This window comes from Epithele typhae, assembly GCF_022376455.1.
Source record: "Epithele typhae strain CBS 203.58 chromosome Unknown BXZ73scaffold_10, whole genome shotgun sequence".
Taxonomy (NCBI): domain Eukaryota; kingdom Fungi; phylum Basidiomycota; class Agaricomycetes; order Polyporales; family Epitheliaceae; genus Epithele; species Epithele typhae.
In genome coordinates, this window is record NW_025954201.1 from 78,917 (window position 1) to 95,399 (window position 16,483).

The 16,483-nt window shown below is 64.8% G+C and overlaps 3 protein-coding genes across 3 annotated transcripts; 1 reads left to right on the top strand and 2 right to left on the bottom strand.

Annotated features, from left to right (window-relative positions):
* Positions 1-6,005: 6,005 nt before the first annotated feature.
* On the bottom strand, positions 6,006-7,465 carry BXZ73DRAFT_88781 (uncharacterized protein; the record flags this gene model as incomplete). The annotated part of the gene is made up of 3 exons (XM_048025081.1): positions 6,006-6,402; positions 7,097-7,270; positions 7,425-7,465. The coding sequence occupies 3 exons, from the start codon at positions 7,463-7,465 to the stop codon at positions 6,006-6,008; spliced, it is 612 nt and encodes a 203-aa protein (XP_047880144.1).
* A 343-nt stretch (positions 7,466-7,808) lies between these two features.
* On the bottom strand, positions 7,809-9,312 carry BXZ73DRAFT_43156 (phosphatase activator; the record flags this gene model as incomplete). Its single annotated transcript, XM_048019091.1, has 4 exons — positions 7,809-8,180; positions 8,251-8,446; positions 8,532-8,941; positions 9,043-9,312. The coding sequence occupies 4 exons, from the start codon at positions 9,310-9,312 to the stop codon at positions 7,809-7,811; spliced, it is 1,248 nt and encodes a 415-aa protein (XP_047880145.1).
* A 948-nt stretch (positions 9,313-10,260) lies between these two features.
* On the top strand, positions 10,261-12,541 carry BXZ73DRAFT_43279 (uncharacterized protein; the record flags this gene model as incomplete). The annotated part of the gene is made up of 7 exons (XM_048019112.1): positions 10,261-10,425; positions 10,482-10,634; positions 10,691-10,837; positions 10,901-10,975; positions 11,032-11,134; positions 11,193-12,306; positions 12,370-12,541. Coding segments are annotated over 7 exons (1,929 nt in total), but the record flags the coding sequence as incomplete, so codon positions are not given.
* Positions 12,542-16,483: the final 3,942 nt, after the last annotated feature.

A 16,483-nucleotide genomic window follows, 5' to 3' on the forward strand; every position in this document is an offset into this window, starting at 1 on the left:
GGAAAACAATAAACGTCCCACGCAGCCGCGTCGTGTGCGCGCGCGGTGACAGCGTCGGTGTGCTCCCGCGCCCTCCGCTGGCACCGGGCGGGAACATACCCTCACTCCGGTCATCAGCGTCGAGAATCGAGACGGGAGCACAGGGCGTGCCGGCATCCCATAATTGAAGCCACATCGTCTCCGCCGCCGCTCCGCCGTCGGGGCCACCGCGCTGCGAACACGCGCGCACCGTCGTGCCACAGCGGCCACCGTTCATCCCTCGTGCGTCGGCGGCGCAGCGGGGCGGGGCGCGCCCTTGCCCGAACAAGCACGCCCGCCACTTGGCGCTATCGCGGCCACGTGCGGCGGCGCACTAACATGGCCTAGCACGCGCGCTACTCCGCCAGAAGCCCCGACGGTCTGATCCTTGCTCAAATTTCCTCGCGGGCTGCACAAGAACAGATCGCTTTCCCGCCGCGAGCAGATTCCGTTCACGGCGGGAGCGAATCTTGGTCGACATCAGACGCCACCGCAACGTGGCTCGCACTACGCCGGGCACAGTTTGATCCTTCCTCCCTCTTTCGGGCCTCGACGCTCGATCTCCCTTGCTTACCCCGCATCGCAAGTCTCAAAACCCTCCGCCATCGGGTTTCTGACATGCCGTTTTCTGTTTTCCGTCTTCTGGTCCGGAGCCGAGCGCTGATCATCCATCATCCAGGGGTCGGCAGTCCATCCGGCGGGCGTCTCCCAGGTACCTCATGCCGACATCGAGTTCAACGTCCGACGACTGGCAGCCACGCGCGACCTGCGTCGACTGTCGACGTACGTCCTCGACCCCGACCAACAGCCGTTTCGACGATGCCCTTCTTTCCGGGCTCTCCGGTCTCGAGCGTCGCCCGCTGCGCACTCTCCGAGCCCCCGTCGTCAAGCACGCGCAAGTACGCCGTCAAATTTGGGTTCACGGTCATCCCTGGAGAGATGCTTGTGTCCTCCATTCCACCCCCGGGCTGCCCGGACGATCCAGCGAGGGCACGCGCAGGAATGACGGAACGTCGCCATAGCGTCCACGCCGTGGAGGCCGCCAAAAGTGAAGACGAGAGCCGGGGCCCGAGGTGGCGTAGGGCGATTGCGAATGCTCCTGCCGCAGGTGACCGAGCTCCCCCGTTCAAGTGTTTAAGTTGGTGGGGCGTGCCATGGACGCCCATCCAATACCAAGCATCCGATCCCCGTGTTCGTTGCCCGCAGCCCCTCCGACCACCGCACGGACGCCGTGTCGAATAACCTCGCGTGGTTCTAATCGAACGGAACACCATTCTGCTCACGCTGACCGACCTGCTAGCAACCAGCCAACGACGCTCCCAGAAGCACCAGCGTGGCTGCAAGCAGGGCCCCCCGTCATTCCAACGTCGGTGGTTGGCCGATCGTATGCTCGGAGGGATCGGCACGTTCTTCAGATATTCTCGTGCGATCGTGATCGCGGCGCTCACCGTGCGCTCCTGTCTGCAGTTATATACATACGTCAATAGGGGGCGCCCCCGCAGGCACGCGCCCACAACCGTCCACGCCCACCGTGAGCGCAGGACGCCGGCTCTCCTATACACTCACGAACGTGCGCGCGCAGAGGTGCGGCGGCCACCGACCCCCCGCGCACGCATGCGGCATGCCACACTCACTGTTACGCGATCAGCGGGAGTTAACCACTCGTGCTCACCCATCAGCCAGGCGGCAGGCCTCGTTCCACGCAGCGCGACGTCCCGTACCCGCGCGGACGTCCGCCTCCGCCTCCTGCCCGTTCGAAGAGGCCACCCACGAGGAACCGTCACAGTCCGTCCCGGGAGCCGAACCCGCCCGTTGGAGCTCCCAGGCCTTCCCCGCTCCCATATACGGAACTCGTGGGGCTCGCGCGGCGCGGGCCGGACGAGCGCCCGAAGACCGCCGCCATCGACCGCACATCCAACGTGCCGGCGCTCTCGCAGCCGTCCACGGGTATGTGCGAGTCGGAAGGGCCAACGACGCGTGCGAGCTCGCCCTGGGGCCTGGGCCCGCTCGTGCGCTTATCGACGGGAGACGAGGACGCCCGCTCGCTTCGATCGATCCTCCCTTGTCCTGGGCCTGAACCCGCGCGCGCGAACGGCGCGTCGCGGTGACAGATGACAGGCCGGCCTCGCTGTCGTGTGCTGTAAGTAAGTAAGTATCATGGATCATTTCGACCTAGAGTTCATGTCACGCCTCACAGCGGGGTCGGCCCAAGGGTCGCAGACGAACCTGCTGGTCGCGCGGAAATCGGCGGGCGTTCGGTACGTTACGAATCCACCGTCAGCGAGACGCGCGACAGCGACCTGCAGGCGCCGCGGGCGTAGATGGGCGCTCGGGCCTCTAGACACCCCGGCGTTCCCCGGACGGGGCGGCGCGGGGTCAGGGCGCGCAGGGGCCCGACAGAACTCTGAGCCTAACGGAGAGGCAAAATGGGAGCGGAAGAGGCGTGGGGCGCGGGAGGGCGCGGGGCCGCGTGCCAACATAGCGTGGTGGCGCGGCGGCCCGCACATACATGCACACACGCACGCCCCGCAGGACCACCGCGACGTCGATGCCCGCGTACACGCACCGCAGCGGGGGCGGGAGTGGGGGCAGTGACGGTCGTCCGCAGTCGGACCTGGTGCTGGGATGACTAGAACGTGTGAGCGGGGAAGCTGGAGAGTTCGTGCCATACTCACTTGGGTCGGGATGGACAGGGTTCCGCTGATGATGACGGTGATGATGAATTCATGCCAGAACTGTAAGTATCTGCGTAGCGCTGAGTACGAGCTTTCTCAGAGACGACGGGTATCCCGCATTCGGCGGACTACGTGTAATGTAACGGGGCCACGGCCTAAGCTAGTGTGTGGCGGGGGACAGGGTTCCGCGTCGCTTCGTCGTCTGCCCTTGGGGTTGTCTTCACAGGGTAGGTGGAGCACGTAGACGTCGGTCGCCCGAGTCTGGGAGCACGGAGGGTACCGAATCCGCCATAGTTTCGACAGTTAGCTGTCCAGGACTCAGCCGACACTGTCTCGCAACACAAATTAGCGTTTTGAAAGCTGACAAGCAGTACTCTAGACATTTCGACGCCTTCTGAAGCCAAGCCCAGAGACCATGATTCAATCTCACCTCAGTTGCACCTCAGGCCGTTGTTCGCCTTCAGGAATCTGCGCTCAGCAAGCGACCCTTAGGCGCTGGCGCTTCATGCCAACGGTCCCTCGGCGACCTCCGACGGGGGACACGTGACAAGCGCCAACCGCTGTCGGTGTGTTTGAAATGGCAGAGCTCGGACTAGCAGTAGGTTCACGAGAAGCCCCGTCAGTTAGCGTTTAGCACCTCAGAACAAGCAAAATTCCATACATGCTCTTCCCGCGTGTATGAACGTTTGAACCCTGAGGCCTGAGGTCACGACAACAGGCCGGTATGCACATACACGGTCCGCGCAAATACCAATTGAATTAAGCGCCCTACCGGCCCGGATGGTGGCAAGTGTGGCCAGGCTACTATACCCGGAATACCCGCTGGGAACCTCGTCCTGCGTCGCCCCCTCGGGGAACCAGCGGCGCTTGATTGCGATCCACGGCGGGCTGCCGGTCCCGCGCGGATCCACGGACGACGCCCGATCTTCGTGACCCATCCAGCTCGGGGCCCACGAACGACGGCTCTCTCCACGCTGCAAGCATGGACAACCAGTGCACGTTCACACCGTACACGAGCGAACATCACGCGAACCCATCCAGCAAAGTTCCCAACGCCTTTCGAGTTTCCACCGGAGCAGGCCACGTCTCCAGCTCGGACAGCTGTGCGTCACCTCCAACGCGCCGTGCACCGTCACGAGCCTCGCCATCCCCCAGCGCCGGCCTCAGAGGTACCGTTCGCCTGGGCGACGCGCACGGTCCTCGTGCGGCGGTTCCGCGCTGCCACCACGGTGCGTGCCGCCACCCGTGCAGTGCACCGCCCCGCGTGCAGCGCGGGATGCGGACACGGCGAGCCCCCACTCCTGGGCTCCTCCCAATGCCCGTAGGACCCATAGCTGCGTGCTTGCGGAGGGCCGGACGGAGGACAGCGCGGCAGAGCAGGGTCGCGCACCGACCGACGGGCGACTCGCTGGCCAGCGAGTGCCCGGACAGCGGGAGAAGGCTGGCGGGACGGAGCTCGGAGCTGCAGGGCTGCTTCGGAGGCGGACGCACGGACGCACACTCGCGGACGTGCGCGTGTCGAACCTGGCTGAATGGCGAAGCACGCGCGAGAACCAGCGCCAGCGCGGCGAGCCTGTTCTGCGCTTCCACCGTGCGTCCAGCGTGAGCGCGGCGGTCCAAGTATGTACATATACGCGTCGAGTCAGTGCCACACGTCTCGTATAGTACATAGCCGCGAGCGACAGAGGCTGGAAACGCGCGCCGTCCGCTCTTCGAGGTTCCTCCGAGGAACGGCTCCGTACGTGCCTCACGTGGACCTTCCTTTCTTCCTGCCTTCCTTCCGGTCGAACCACGGCGGACGGCGGTGTGAACGAGTCCGGGCTCGAGCTCTCCTCCGCTATTGTGGCCCGCTCCGGGAGGAGCCCGTCCCGCGCTGACTCCGGGCTTACATGATCTGGAATCCCATTCGCCACTCGCATACGCATCTGCCATTGTATATCGCCATTCCGACGCGATGCTCACGGAACCCTGACGCGCGACAGCAACCGCAACCCGTCCGTCTCCCATCACACGCCCGCGTCCCCATGATCAACGTCAACCCGCGAGGCGCGGAGAGCGCATCGATGCGCACAAAGTTCACGCCCGCCATCGATGAGTGCACATACTCAAGTGGGTAGTGCCGGCGAGTGTTCGTGCGCTCGTGCGCGCGTGGGGGGCCTCGGCGTGGCGAGAAGCCACCGCGCCGCGCGGGCCGGGGGCCACAATTGTGCCCGATATGGCATGGCGGCCACCCCCACCCCACCCCCGCTCCGCTACACCTGCGTACGTTCGGCGAAGTACGAAAGCCTGGGGGTTTCGAGAACGCAGAAGTGCGTCATAGGTATGGGTCGCGGTGTCGCCATCGGGGTGTGTGATCAGCGGTTCCGAGCTTCAGGAATCAGGCGGAGGACGAGCGGGATGCGCGGGGGCCATTCTTGGTCCGGGGGACGTGAAAGCGCACGGAGAGGAGACCAGAGACTCGGGCCAGCGACGGGAGCGCAGTTTCTGCCCTGCTTCCAGTCGCCCGCCAGGCGGACGCGGCTGCGGCCGCTGGCGCTGGGGGGCCACCGGAGCGCAGATCCCTCCTCTCCGTCCTGGATCCGGTGGTCGTCCGTCTCCGACAGCGCTTCGAGTTGCCGAGCGCAACGGGATCTGAATGGGTCGCATTCAACATTTCCGAGATGGGAACGGAGAAACGAGGCGGAGGAGGAGGCGGAGGCGTGCACGGAACGGAGCCGACCCGACTGATTAGCCTTCCCTTGTTTTCTTTTCAATTGTACGCGACCACAGACATTTTTGGCTACGGCTGGCAGGGCCGCGGAGGACTCCCCCGCGCGTCAGGTCAGTGGTACTCCGACTCGGGCTGCACGGTGCACGGAGCAGATGGGCACGCCCGAGCCACGCCGACCTGTCCACATCGGCGCCCATTTAGCATCCGTGGGGCGAGCGGTGCGCGGTCACGGACGCACCGTGTTTGCGAACCCGCCGACGGGACGCCGTCAACGAGCGATTCGGCCCTCCCGGGATGGGGGCCACTCGGACGCCTGTTCGGCCGTGGACGCGCGTAGAGGGGATCGGAGGAGTCGAGGCGGCCTGGCAGGCCCGGGTGCGTGCGTGCGTGCGTGACGTCGGGGAGCGGAGGGCAGACCAGCTGAACGGCGCAGCAGGACCGCGAGGCGAAGCGAGTCGCACAGACCGGCGGAGACGGGGGGAGGGGGCCCAGAGGACCCTGCCGGTGCAGCACGCCGGCCCCCCCCCCCCTGCACGACCGCGGGCCTGGCTGCTACCGGCCCTGGGCACGCGCAGGCGTCCCTGAGCGCCCGTCCGTCGAATTCAGAAGCTCAGCGCGTCCGCGCGTGCGTCCGCCGCGGACGGGCCTGCGCGTGCGTCGTGCACGGCCCAGACGTTCTTCCTCGCCTTCGGCCGAGTCGTCGGGCTCGTTGCGGTCGTCGGCTCCGATTGTGCGTGCGGGGGCTCGCCGTCGTCACCGCGTTCTGGCGACGCGGAGGAGCCGTCGGCGGCGCGCAGCGTGGGCCGCACGCCGAGCGTGGCGCAGAGGAGCTTGTAGCGCGAGCGGATCTGGCGGAAGAGCCGGGGGATGTCGACGTCCGGGCCTGCGTCCGTGCTTGCGTCCGCGTCGGCTGCGGCGGATGCGATGGCAGTTGAGGGGTTCACGCGCGGGAACTGTGCGATGAGCGCGAGGAGGAGTCGGACGTGGTTCTGCGCTCGTCTACGGGGTGCAGGGGTGGCGGAGATGATGGGCACGATCAGCTCACTGTCACGGAGCGTGCACCGGGACCAAGAGGCAGACTGGATGAAGCGAGTTGGGACGAGGGTCGAGGACAGGAGGCGGGTGGAGCGCGTCGAGAAGACGGTGGGAGGGAGGCGGAGGCGATATGGGGACCACGATGCAACGAGGGCGGGCCCAGATGAAGGCCGGTAGTGTATCTGGCAGTCGGTCTCCGCCGCAACCGCTGGCTCGGGGGTCGTGCTCGACTGCGCTTTCCGACATATGTGATTTGGAGCGGTCCAGAGGGCCTCATGCGCATGTATGAGCGTCCCGATTCGGCAAGTATATTCCCCCAACTCAAACGTCAAGGACGAGAGGCGGCGATTGTGAAGGGCGACCAGCCAATGTGCGACACACTGATTGGCCGACCCGTCTTAGCTCTCATGCGGCAGGCCCACACGTCCAGTGGTAATGCCGGAGTGGCCTGGCTTCGCGTTCATTGGAGAGCAGCCGCTGCAGCACCACGCCCGTGCTGTCGCGGCTGCACTTCCAAGGTTCGCGGGTGTCCCCTCGAAACCAAGACGATGACAACCGCACGAGCCCTGCGTGAGCCCTCCGCCGCGGGCGCGTCCGTAATCACGACCGAGACCCGTCCGAACGAACCAAGACCGAGAGGACGACAATAGACACTCACTCGTCCTGCGCACCTCGAGCGGCGAGCACCGCCCCCCAGAGGCGTGCGAAGCCCTCGTAGAACCCGAGCTCCTCCCACATCTCGAAGCCCTTTTCGCGTCCGAGGGCGCGGCCCTCGATGAGGCCGTGCACGCGCCCGTGCGCGTGCCCGTCTCTGTAGCCCTCGTCGTAGAACCTGGGGGCAGATCGGGCGCGTCAGCTCTGATCGCGGGCGCAGGGCAATAGAGATACGAGGAAGAGGGGGCGATCGCAGAGGACGAGCGTGCGAGCCATTTTCGCCAGCCGAGGAGCGATAGGGAGGGAAAAAGAGATCACCAGACGACACGCACGTCTGCTCGACGTTCACGAGCTCCTCGAGATCGAAGTCCATTGTTCGGTTGGTTGCGTGCGTGTGCGTCTGTGTGTATCGTCCGCGGCGTTGATCGGTGACTCGGTCGTCGCCCTGGCGCAACGTTCAGCTCCTGTGTCGACGCGGAGCGCAGCACAACGCACCGCGATGGAATGTTTCGAACCTTGCCGGGGCTAGTGGCAGCAGCTGGTGGTCAGAGTCCAAGCTGTGTGGGCGCGTGCGGGCCGATCGCGATCGTGATTTCTCACTAACTTCAATCTCCGCGTCAATTCAACCAGATTCAACCGCAATCCTGTCGCCCGTCGCCCGACTCGTCGGAGCACCGGCGGGCCACGCCGCGGGCTCATGGCCGCGAATGCATGCATTAACTCAAACGATGGCTCTGGCACGCGGTTGAGGAAGCACCGTGCGCCCGACGGCAGGCACGGGTTGGTAGGAACGTTCCGAGTGTGTGGGAGGAGGTATCATACATCCTTAATGGATCAGGGTATCCAACGCAAATCATATAAAAAGCACATGCAGAGTGAGAGTGTCCGTCCCGGGCCTGTCCGTGCGTCATACCTGCGAATGAAGAAGCGTGAGGTCGCGTGAGGCTTCCGTAACGGGAGGACAAGCCGTGAAGACGCACCAGGCTGAGCTCCAGTGTCCACACCCGCCGCGCCCAAAGCTTGATGATCCTCGCCTGTTCCCCAGGCTCGGCAACGTCAACCTCGATACCATCCCACCAGCACTTGCGCTGCACGCGGGAACGAAGCGCATACAGTCAGTCAGACGTTCATCACGCGTACGAATGAGCAGATACGCACCGCGGGTTTCCTCCAGAACAGAAGCAGCTTCTGCGCAGTGGCCATCTGGTTGTAGTCGACCGTGACCTGGCGCTCGCCCGCAGCGTTCGACGAGTGCACGATGCCCGTTTTGAGGAGCACGAGCGCGATCGAAGAGATGCAGCAACGCGACGGCTCCATTGCGCGGTAGCCCCACTCGTCCTCCCGGTCGAATCCGCTACCGGTTCCAGCACGCCGGCATCAGCCTCTGCCGTAACGGAACGCAAGACGCACACGCGGCGCGAGACGAGACGGGGACATACCTCATGCAGAGCATGTCGATCAGGTGCTGCTCGGCGAGGTTGTTTTCCTTGTTCACGTTCCGCTGAAGCGCGGTGAAGATGTTGCGCTTGTGGAGGAGGTAGCGGCCGGAGGCCTTCTTGAGGTCGAGGAGCGCGTCGTTGGCGATGCCGCGTGCGTCGGTGGCCTCTTCGCCGTTGCGCGGGGGGATGGAGAAGTACTCGAGCTCCTCGCGGAGGACGATGATCGCCTGCTTGGAGAGCAGTGGGTTCTGCGAAGACGGGGACGGACCGAAGTCGGAGGTGGGGGAGGAGCCCTCGAGGAGGGACTGCTGGGCGGCAAGGAGGCCGCCCGGGTTGGCGGTGGTGCCGTAGAAGTCCTCGCGGGCGTGCTGGAAGAAGTTGAGGACGTAGTCGAAGCACTCCGGGTCGAACTAGTGGCCACGAGAGGCCGACAGTCGGGGAGAAGGAGGGACGGAGCGGGAAACACGATGTCAGGGTTACGAATTATTGACTACGGATGGAGGACACGCACGTCTACGCCGTAAAGCTCCTCATAATCGTCGTCGTTTCCGCCATCGGAGAGGGCGGCACTCTGGCGGCTAAGAACGAGGCCGTTCGGGAAAAGGCAAAGAAGAACCGACTCGGGGAGAGAGAGGATGTTCTCGCGTTCGACGGTGAACCGCTTGCCGCGGAGATCGAGAAGGAGGCGGGTGAGGAGCTGGGGCTGGAGGTTGTTCTGGACGGGGGTCTGGGTTTGGGAAACCTGGGTAATGGGCGAGTTGGAAAGGTTGACGGCAGCCATGGTAGGTGGCGGCGAGAGAGTCGGAGCGTGGCACGGGCTGGAGGGCAGGCGTGGACGACAGGCGTGACGGTCTAGAACGAACCGCACTCGCGGGCCACGCGCGGCGGTCGCCAGCGTCCGCTTACGTGAGAGGCGCCGCAAGACTCCCACGGGGGTGGAGGGTTTGGGGCGGCGCGCAAAGGGGATGGGAGATTGGATTTGAGTTTGCATAGGCTCAACGTTGGCGGTGGACGGCTTCTCGCTCGAGCGCGCTGTCGAAGCAGGACACATACGCCCACCGCCCGGCGCGTCGTGTTCCGCCCGGCCGACCACTCGCCGCGAGCACGCCCTCTGAGCGATGGGCCCTGTGACGGCCAAGCTGCCAGAACGCGGCGGCGAGGCCGCTGCTGGGCGCGCGGGCCGTCTGTGCGCCGGGCGGGGCCGCCGTATCCCCGAGCGCGTCCGCGATGGGCCGGATAGCTGCCCGGAGCGGGTTCCGTCGGGTTCGCGCGACTGCTCCCGCCACCCGCTCCTGCTTCCTCGGCGAAATCTAGCACGGCGGTGATCCGCTCCGCCGTCCGCCAACGCGCGATGGTGGTGGGACGGCAGCGCGGGACGCGGAGGGCAAGGTGCACCGTGCCGCCCATCAGCGTGCGCCGGGGGGCGCGCCTGTTGATCGATAGCAGGCCGAGGAGCGGAGGGCCGGCCGGGCTTGACCATGAAGGTTTTAGGTTGCGGGGGGATATGGAGGACGATATGGGGAATAATAAATCAAAGTCCGACGCCGGGACGGTTATAGGTCCACGGGACGCTTATCATGCGCGGGGGCAGCGCACAGGGAGCGTTCTCACCGCCGCGCGTCCATGCCGCGGCCTGTCGCTCGCCCCTCTGGGCCGTTCCATCCTGATTCGAGCGCCTCTCTTCTCTCCTGGTCCTGCCCGGCACCATCTCAGTCTCCGCCGCGCTAGCATGACCTGGTACGCCTTCGCAGAGCCCGCCATGTCTGGAGACAACGTATCCGTCCTCGTCCTCGCCGAGGACTCTCAGGCAATGGCCGCCAAGTGGCCCGACGTCCGCAACGCATACCTCCCCGTTCTTCTCGACAGACTCCGCGCCGCCGACCCTTCAGTCAACGTTGGTCTCTCGCCTCCCCGTCCTCACCGTGTCTCACCTTCTTTTTCACGTTTCAGATGGAAGCCCGCTGGCTCACCACCTCTCCATCCTCGCCACCATCCCATCGCAACATTCGCGACACTGACGAATCCCATGAGGTCCCGAACCTGCCTCTTGGCAAAACCGGCTCAACCAAACATTCACCCGCCTCGCTGTCTCGTGCCATAACCGTAGCCGTCCCCTCCGGTCCTTCGTTCGAATCCGCCACTAACCCGTTTGTGGACAGCTATTGTCTCAGGTCAACGGGCCCCAGCGCGTCACCAAACACCTCGTTCTCGTAGCAGCCTCAGGACCGCTCACCCATGGCTCTCCCAATGAGATGACGCCCTCTGGGTTTGATCCCTGGGATGACATCGCTAACGTTCTCAAACAGGTGATCGGCTGTCGCTCTGCCTGCCACCCTGCTTTCTGTGCTGATCTCTCCATCCTCGCACAGCAATATATCCGCCTCCACGTTATCCTCAGCATCGGCGCTGAAATGCGGACATACCACGAGCTTTTCAAGCGATCGGTGCGCTAGACGCCCGTCCATATCATTTCGAATCTACGCTGACCGTTTCGAGATAGCTTCAACTGCAGAACAACTCCGAGGTGCCTACCTGGTTTGGCGTCGACCCCCAACGATTCTCCATCCGATTATCAGGCAGACCGCAATACGTCCGGAGTGCATGTGCGCCTTTTCTGCGAGTCCTCCAGTGACACCACTCACACATTGCTTTGTTCGGCAGCCGCGCAACCCGTCATGCTCGTCGCGCCCGTGATCCAGGACGATCCATACAGGAACACGAGCCCCCCGACATCCTCACCCGCCCCCGTTTCTCCGCCCTCCACCGCACCCTCTCCGAGCTCCCCGCCACACACCGCGTCGCCGGCAGTCACGGCCACGAGCCGACGATCGTCAACGTCCCCCACCACGTCGCGCACACGCCCACGCGCGGACTCGTCCCACTCCTCTCCCGGCGCGCAGGAGAGCGGGCCCATGCTCGTCTCGTACCTGCAGCAGATGCACGGCCTGACGAAGAAAAAGAGCTACGGGATCAAGGCCCCCAAGAAGACGTACGCGGACGCGCCCGTCTCCGCCGCAGGCCGCCCCATCCTCCCCCGCCTGGACGTGCCCCAGTCGCAGTCGGACATCTACACCTACCCCTCCTTCGACCCGCCCCCGCAGCCCCCGCTCCCAGCGCACGCCGCGTCCGACTCGCAGCTCCCCACGCTCTCCTCGTTCGCCGGCCGCGCGGACCCGAACCAGGCGCACGCCGCCACCCCGCGCCGCCACTCGCTCGAGCAGATCCCGCCCGCCGCCGCGCGCTCGGGCTCCACTCTCGTCGTGCGCTCGGGCCCCGACGACCGGCGCGTGCGCCTCGCGGGGCGCGGGGGGCCCTACAGCCCGTGGCTGCCGATCGGCGCCCCGTCCTCGACGCCGTCCTCCCCGACGACCGCGACGGGCAGCAACCCGGGCACGATGGCGGCGCTCCAGAGCCTCGCGACGATGACCCCGCGCCTGCCCGACTTCGTCACCGCGCAGGGCTCCGGGATGGGTATGGGTATGAGCATGGGCATGAGCATGGGCATGGACCGCCCGCTCGCGCCGCACCAGCCGCTACACGGCGCAGGCGCGGGTCCGCCCCTCGCGGCAGGGTTCCCGGTCGGCACGCCCGTCACCGTCGGCCCGGTGCAGGCGTACCCCGGCGTGACGTCCCCCGCGTGGATGCGCAACGGGAACGTGCAGGCGCAGGTTCAGGCGCAGGCGCAGCCCATGTCCGCCGCGAGCCCGACGCACGCGCGCTTCCAGCCGTCGCCCACCGCGTCCGGGCTCAGCGCGTCGTCCCCGCGCAGCAGCTCGTGCTCGTCCACCACGCCCCCCTCCGCGCTCTCGTCGCTCGGCAGCGTGAGCAGCGTCGGGAGCGCGAGCGCCGCCGCCGCGGTGGCTGCTGCTGCTGCGGCGGCGGCGGCCGAGGCGGAGGACCAGCCGTTCCTCGTCTCGCCCGAGTACGTCGCGGACGTGCAGGCGCGCTTCATGGAGTCCGTGCGCTCGGGTGAGATGCAGGCGAGCATGACGCCCGCGATCCACGCCGCGGGCTCCGCCGCGCTCGGCGTCGCGGCGGGTGCGAGCCCGCCGTACGCCCACGCGCGCACGCACACGCACGCGGGCATGGGTCCCGAGGCGCAGGCGCCGATGTCCGCGCCCGACCCGTACTCTGAGCACCAGTACTCGCATCCGCATTCGCACGCAGAGCAGCAGCAGCAGCAGCAACAACACCAACAGCAGCAGCAGCAGCAGCAGCAGCAGCAGCAACACCAACAACACCAACACCATCAACAACACCATCATCAACAACACCAACACCAACAACAGCAGCAGCAGCAGATGTACTACGGCGCGCCCCTCCACCCGCACGCAGAATCAGACGAGTACGCGTACGGATATGCGCACGACCCGCACACCCAGGCCGTTCCCGTCGACGCGGACGGGTACCCGCTGCAGCCGCTCGATCCGCACGCACACTCCCACGGAGGTGGGGGGTGGTCGTACGACGCCGGGGAGGACTACCCCCCGGCGGAGGGGTACGGGCAGTGGTATCCTCTGTGAGCGCCCGCCCGCCCTCCGTCGCTCGTCGTCAGCGGGACCCGGGGTGCGCCGCCGTGCGGGGCGCGCGCCCGGGGTGGCCTGCTCGCGCGGGGGGAGATGGGGAGGGGAGGCTCGTCGGTTCGTGTCGTCGGTTCCTATGCTGTCCTGTCTGCTCGCGCTGCCCACTGCTCACTGCTCACTGCTCACTGTACATCGTCTTGTTGTCATATCGCGCCTCGTCTTTGCTGTGCACACAACGTCCCTGCCCGGAACGCTTTTCTCGTCCTTCTCCCACTCACCTTCCGCTTCTCGCCTCGTTATCTATCGTATGGTCCTGCCCACGCATACCTCATACCACAATACCTCCTCGCATCGGTCTCTTGGTCCCGGGTCTGTCGCAACGGTCACGGTCGTCGTCTACTATTGTCCACGGTCTTGCCCCCCCTCGTCGTCCTCCCTCCTCTACGTCACGTAGTGTCGCGCGGCTTCGGCGTCGGGGGTTTTCTCATCGGGGTGTGTATGGTTGGAATAATCGGTCATGGTCTTACTACTACTACGTATATCCGCTGCTCGCGCTCGCACCTAGGTTACCCGGCACTTGTACATGTATACCGCACCCGATCCATCAATCCGTGTCTTGCCTGACATGTGTGTCTGCTTGGGAAGCTCAACGACGACGCGGCCCATCGATGGGAGAGGGAGGGCAAAGGGAGCACGGGGAGGTGGTCGTTGGATACTTGGGTGCTCGAGGTATGTGGTAATCTCAAGACACCTACTCCCGTCTTGACGATGTGTAGAGCGAGAGAATATGTTAGGACGGAGAGTGGGTACCTTTACGACCAATGACCAATGACCGATGACCGACGACCCGCCGCCCTTCGTGCCCCGGCCCAAGTTCACCACTCCATCGTCTGCCCCTCGATTCTCCGCCGTTGATCTACTATCCGGCGGGTGCCGTTAAAGGCGCAGATGGTCGTTGAGAATTGATAGTTCGATACCGTTGTAGTTCGTTGGTGCTTGTTGCGGTTTTCGAAGATGACAGCGTAGGGAAACGCAAGCCTTTGGACTCACGCGACATCGTCGGACCAGGAAGTGTACCCCTCATTGGGACTAGAAAAAGGAAAAATTTCCAGGAACATGTTGGGTAGTAAAGAGAGCATACGATGAGGACCCAATAAGAGCGACAGCCTCGAGGACGCCGCAAGACAAGAGAGAAACCGGGGAGGCGGGAGTAAAGCAGATTCAAATCAGCTCGAGCTCAACACGGACGCCTGTCCACCGTTCCCGCCCCAGGGTTTGGGCCACCCGGGGGAGTGGTTTGTGCATGTCCTGGCCGGCCTCCGTCCCCGACTCCATGGCCAGTGCCCCAACCCAGGCTCCGGGCGCCGGCTCACCCGATGCGCAATATTCGCCTGGGTTCCCCGACGGCCAAACGCGAATCCGGCCACCGGTATGCAGCGAGCGTGGGGGGCTGTGATCGCCGCGATGGGGCGGGCGAGCCGACGCCTGCCACTGGACTGACTGGCTGCGGGGCAATTCTAACGGGCTGAGCTGAGCTCGCTCCGCGGCGCGCAGTGCGTGCGTGCGCTGCTCTCGCTCGTCGACGGGAGATCACGGGCTTATGGACTGGGCCCCGAGGCGGGGAAAGTCGAGACGTACGTGCGCGGATCATGACGGTCCACTGACCACGGTGTCGGACGCTCTGACGGAGCGTGCGCTTTGGAAATTGGCAGGCTCGTCGCACGCACCGTGCGCCGCGGCGACCCAACCCGATCGGACGCGTGGGGGCCGCTCTTCTCATACAGATCGGCCGGCTTCTAGCTTGCAGCTCGACGGGCTCCGCGAGCGGCCGCACGTCGGCCGCGGACGAGCCTGGGCGCGCAAGAGCCCTTCGCGAGCCCGAGTGGCCGTGCCGGGTGCGATGCGCGACCGGGAGGCGAGAGCCTCGAGGATCCGAGACCAATCGCGACGCAACCCCGAGGACACGCACCAGCCTGACGGCGGACGCGCTGTCAGGCCTTCAGGGCTTGCGCTGGAGTCCCTGCTTGGGCGTGGAGTGCTGTGGGCCTGTGGGCCGGCCGCCACTGCGCGGAGGTTTGATCGGCTCGCTGGGGGGAAGGAAGGGGCGATGGAAATAACCGGCGCGAAGATATCGTCATCTGGGACAGGCGTGCGATGACAGTCACGGCATGCCCTCTGGCACGGCTTACCGTCGGGTACCCACCGACGAGCGCAGGCTGTATAGATGCCTGAAGATGGGCTCCGACCTGCGTCTGTGACAGACAAAACAAGCAGGGGTCGGGAGTAGCGCAGCCGTCGAGACGATTCGGCAATTCGATATAACCATAGTGCCGACGGCGCCAAGGACAGGCAAGCCGATAGGTACAGATCATGACTCTTGCGCGCACCTGCGGCTTGCTAGGAGGCTGGCCGATGCCTGAGGGTTGTCGACGAGTTCGATTCGGGGCTGACCACCGGCGGGGCCCTGATCAGAAGGTCGGCACAAGGGAAACTAGGCAACAGCTCCACTGCAGGCAACGAAGGCGCGAGGCCCCAAGTCACAGACCCTTCTGTGTTAAAACGCTTATCAGTACGCGAGCACGGCAGCAAGGCTCAGGGCATCAAGTGACGTACCGCAAGGCCGGTCCCCCCGCCCAAACGCCGGATGGCTGCGGGATGAGGTTTTCGTTTCGGCGCTCCGTGTCGATGCGCTGTGTCCCTGCATCCCTACGCTCGGAACGCCGGCGCGGTATGGATGCCGTGTGTGTGTGTTCGAGATCTGGATAGCGGGAATTCACGGAAGGATGGGGTCCTGGACGAAGGGGAGTGGACGTAGACTGCGCCGTGGTTGGTGATGGATTAGTCCGATCAAGTGAAGGGAGCCTCCGAAAACAGGCTCAGGTAACCACATGACCACCAGGACTCAGGACTCCCAGGTGAAGAACGAGAGGCACCGGAGCTGTCTGATACCGGGTGGAGTACGTTCACCGAAGACTTGTCCCTCGCGTCCGAAATTCAACTCCGCGATGTTTCAGGGATCCTGGAATAGGGCGGAATATTGTCAGCTGGATTAAAATGTCGATACAGGGCAGGTGGGCGAAAGGGTTCGGTGACACTACATAGCAGAACCTGAAGTTACACCCGTGCTACTGAGAATACTACGTGCAAAATAGGGGGAAGGTTCTGTTGACGAACCTGTTGAACGGGTAGTATTGAACGGGGAGTGTCAGCCTAATGGCTCCGGAGATGATAGACGGCGATCGAGAGTAAGCGTTAATGATGTGGTCCCTACGCGATTCCCAGACTCAGTGAACCGAATATGAGACGTTTTCCATTCCGCAAGGACTACCAGGTTGCTTGAGTATGGTTAATACTGGAGGTCATCGTGGTATGCTCGCCTCTGAATTATGGATGCTGGCAATGGTTTGGTGTTTTTAATCCTTGACCACT